At 38.8% G+C, this 2,266-nt stretch overlaps 1 protein-coding gene across 1 annotated transcript; it reads left to right on the top strand.

Annotated features, from left to right (window-relative positions):
* Positions 1-1,674: 1,674 nt before the first annotated feature.
* On the top strand, positions 1,675-1,986 carry LOC309978113 (ATP synthase subunit g, mitochondrial-like; the record flags this gene model as incomplete). The annotated part of the gene is made up of 1 exon (XM_082864463.1): positions 1,675-1,986. One exon carries the CDS (start codon positions 1,675-1,677, stop codon positions 1,984-1,986), a length of 312 nt encoding a protein of 103 aa, XP_082720589.1.
* Positions 1,987-2,266: the final 280 nt, after the last annotated feature.

The raw sequence follows: 2,266 nt of genomic DNA, 5'->3' as shown, positions 1-2,266 counted from the left end.
AAGCTTATGGAAAGATGGGTACCTCCTGTGCCAACAGGTCCCGGAGACAGGATGCAGAATGGCTAGGATACTGCTCACTTGGAGCAGAGGTGCTCCAGAAAAGTGGTGAATGTGGATGTAGTGGGAGACGCCCAGCTGAGAGTCAGGTAGCAGCTGTGCTAAGTCCCCCAGGGGAGCTGCTTGGAGGTGATTCCTTCATCAGCAGGGCTGTTGGGATCATCACCTGGCCACACCAAGTCTTTTGACAATAGGATGAATGCTCAGTGAAAAATTACACAATGAGCTCAATCAACTTGCCACTGGTGGTCATATAAAGAAATGACTATTCTCTTTCACTCTTCCTTGTCTCCACACTGGAGGATGTGTAACCTGCTGGGAATAGGGAAGTGGGGTCAAGTAGACTATAGACCATGCCCCTCCTTCGAGCCTGCAGAGCAGTGGATCTCAACTCTATCATACTCGATGCCCTTCCACCCAGGTTTGTTTATTTGTTTGTTTGTGTGTGGTAAAATACACATAACATAAAATGTACCATCTCAACCATTTGTAAGTGCACAGTTCAGTAATGTTAAGTACATTCACATTGTTGTGAAACCAATCTCCAGGATTCTTTTCATCTGACAAAACTGAAACTCCGTACCCATTAAACAATTACTCCTCATTCCTCCTCCCCCAGGCTCCGGGCAACCATCATTCTACTTTCTGTCTCTATGAATTTGACTATTCTAGGTACCTATATAAGTGGAATCATACAGTATTTGTCTTTTTGTGACTGGCTTATTTCACTTACTTAATATCCTCAAGTTTCATCCATATTGAATCATATGTCAGAATTTCCTTCCTTTTTAGGGTTGAATAATATTTCACCATATGTGTGTGTGTGTCTGTGTGTGTGTGTGTGTGATATTATATATATCACATTTTGCTTATTCATTCATCTCTCAATGGACACTTGGGTTGCATCCACCTTTTGGCTATTGTGAGTAATGCTGCTATGAATATAGGTATACACATATCCCTTTGAGACCCTTTCAATTCTTTTGGGTACATGCCCAGATGTGGAATTGCTGGATCATACAGTAATTCATTTTTAAATATTTTGAAGAATGCTCACTCCATTTTTAAAGAGATATTTTATAATGTGATGATTTAATATATGTATACATTGTGGATGATTATCACAATCAAGTTAATGAACACATCCATTACCTCACATAGTTACCATTTTTGGGTGTGTGTGTAGTGAGAACACTTACGATTCATTCTCTTTGCAAATTTCAACTATACAATACAGTTTATTAACCATAATCACCATGCTGTACATCAGAGCCATCTGATGTACAGAGTACATCAGAGTACATCTGATGCTGTACATCAGAATTTATTCATCTTATAACTGAAAGTTTTTATCCTTTGACCAACATCTCCTCATTTCTTCCACCCCAGCCTCTGTCAATCACCATTCTAATCTGGTTCTATGAGTTCAACTTTTTTAGATTCACATCACATTGTATGCCTTAAAGAAAATCATGTTGTACAACCTAAACATATATAATTTTTATTTGTCAATCATATCTCAATAAAGCTGTAAAATTTTTAAATAAAATGAAAAAATTAAGAGAAGAAGGAGATTCAGCTGGCCAGTCAGGGTGACAGGCTTTCCGTCCTAGAACCATGGCCCAGTTTGTCCATAACCTCGCAGAGAAGGCCCCAGTGCTGTTCAACGCTGCTGTGACTTACTCGAAGCCTCGATTGGCCACATTTTGGCACTACACCAAGGATAAGCTGGTTCCTCCAATCTCTGCTGAGATCCCTACAGCTATTCAGAGCTTGAAAAAAATTATCAATAGTGCTCAAACTGGTAGCTTCAAACAGCTCACAGTTAAGGAAGCTCTACTGAATGGTTTGGTGGCCACTGAGGTGTGGATGTGGTTTTATGTTGGCGAGATCGTAGGCAAGCGTGGCATCATTGGCTATGGTGTTTGAAGACCAATCTTTGCTTTATTATTTGGGTATTCTTGGACCATGTGTGAGCAGACTGCTATTTGAATAAAATAAGGCAATGTGTCAAAAAAAAAGAAAAGAAAAGGAGAAATATTTTATATCATCCTCTGTGCTCTACTGAGATGAAATTCAAGGGTAATATAATCCAACTTCACAGTAAGTTTTAAAAATCTACATAATATCCTGTGATCTAAAGGAGAAATAAGAGGAAAGTAATTTATAATATAAAATATATTTCAAGTAAATGTTTCAGCACAATCAC

This window comes from Leucopleurus acutus, assembly GCF_964270905.1.
Source record: "Leucopleurus acutus genome assembly, chromosome: X".
Lineage (NCBI taxonomy): Eukaryota > Metazoa > Chordata > Mammalia > Artiodactyla > Delphinidae > Leucopleurus > Leucopleurus acutus.
Note: the sequence above shows the minus strand (reverse complement) of the source record. Positions and strands in the feature narration are given on the sequence as shown.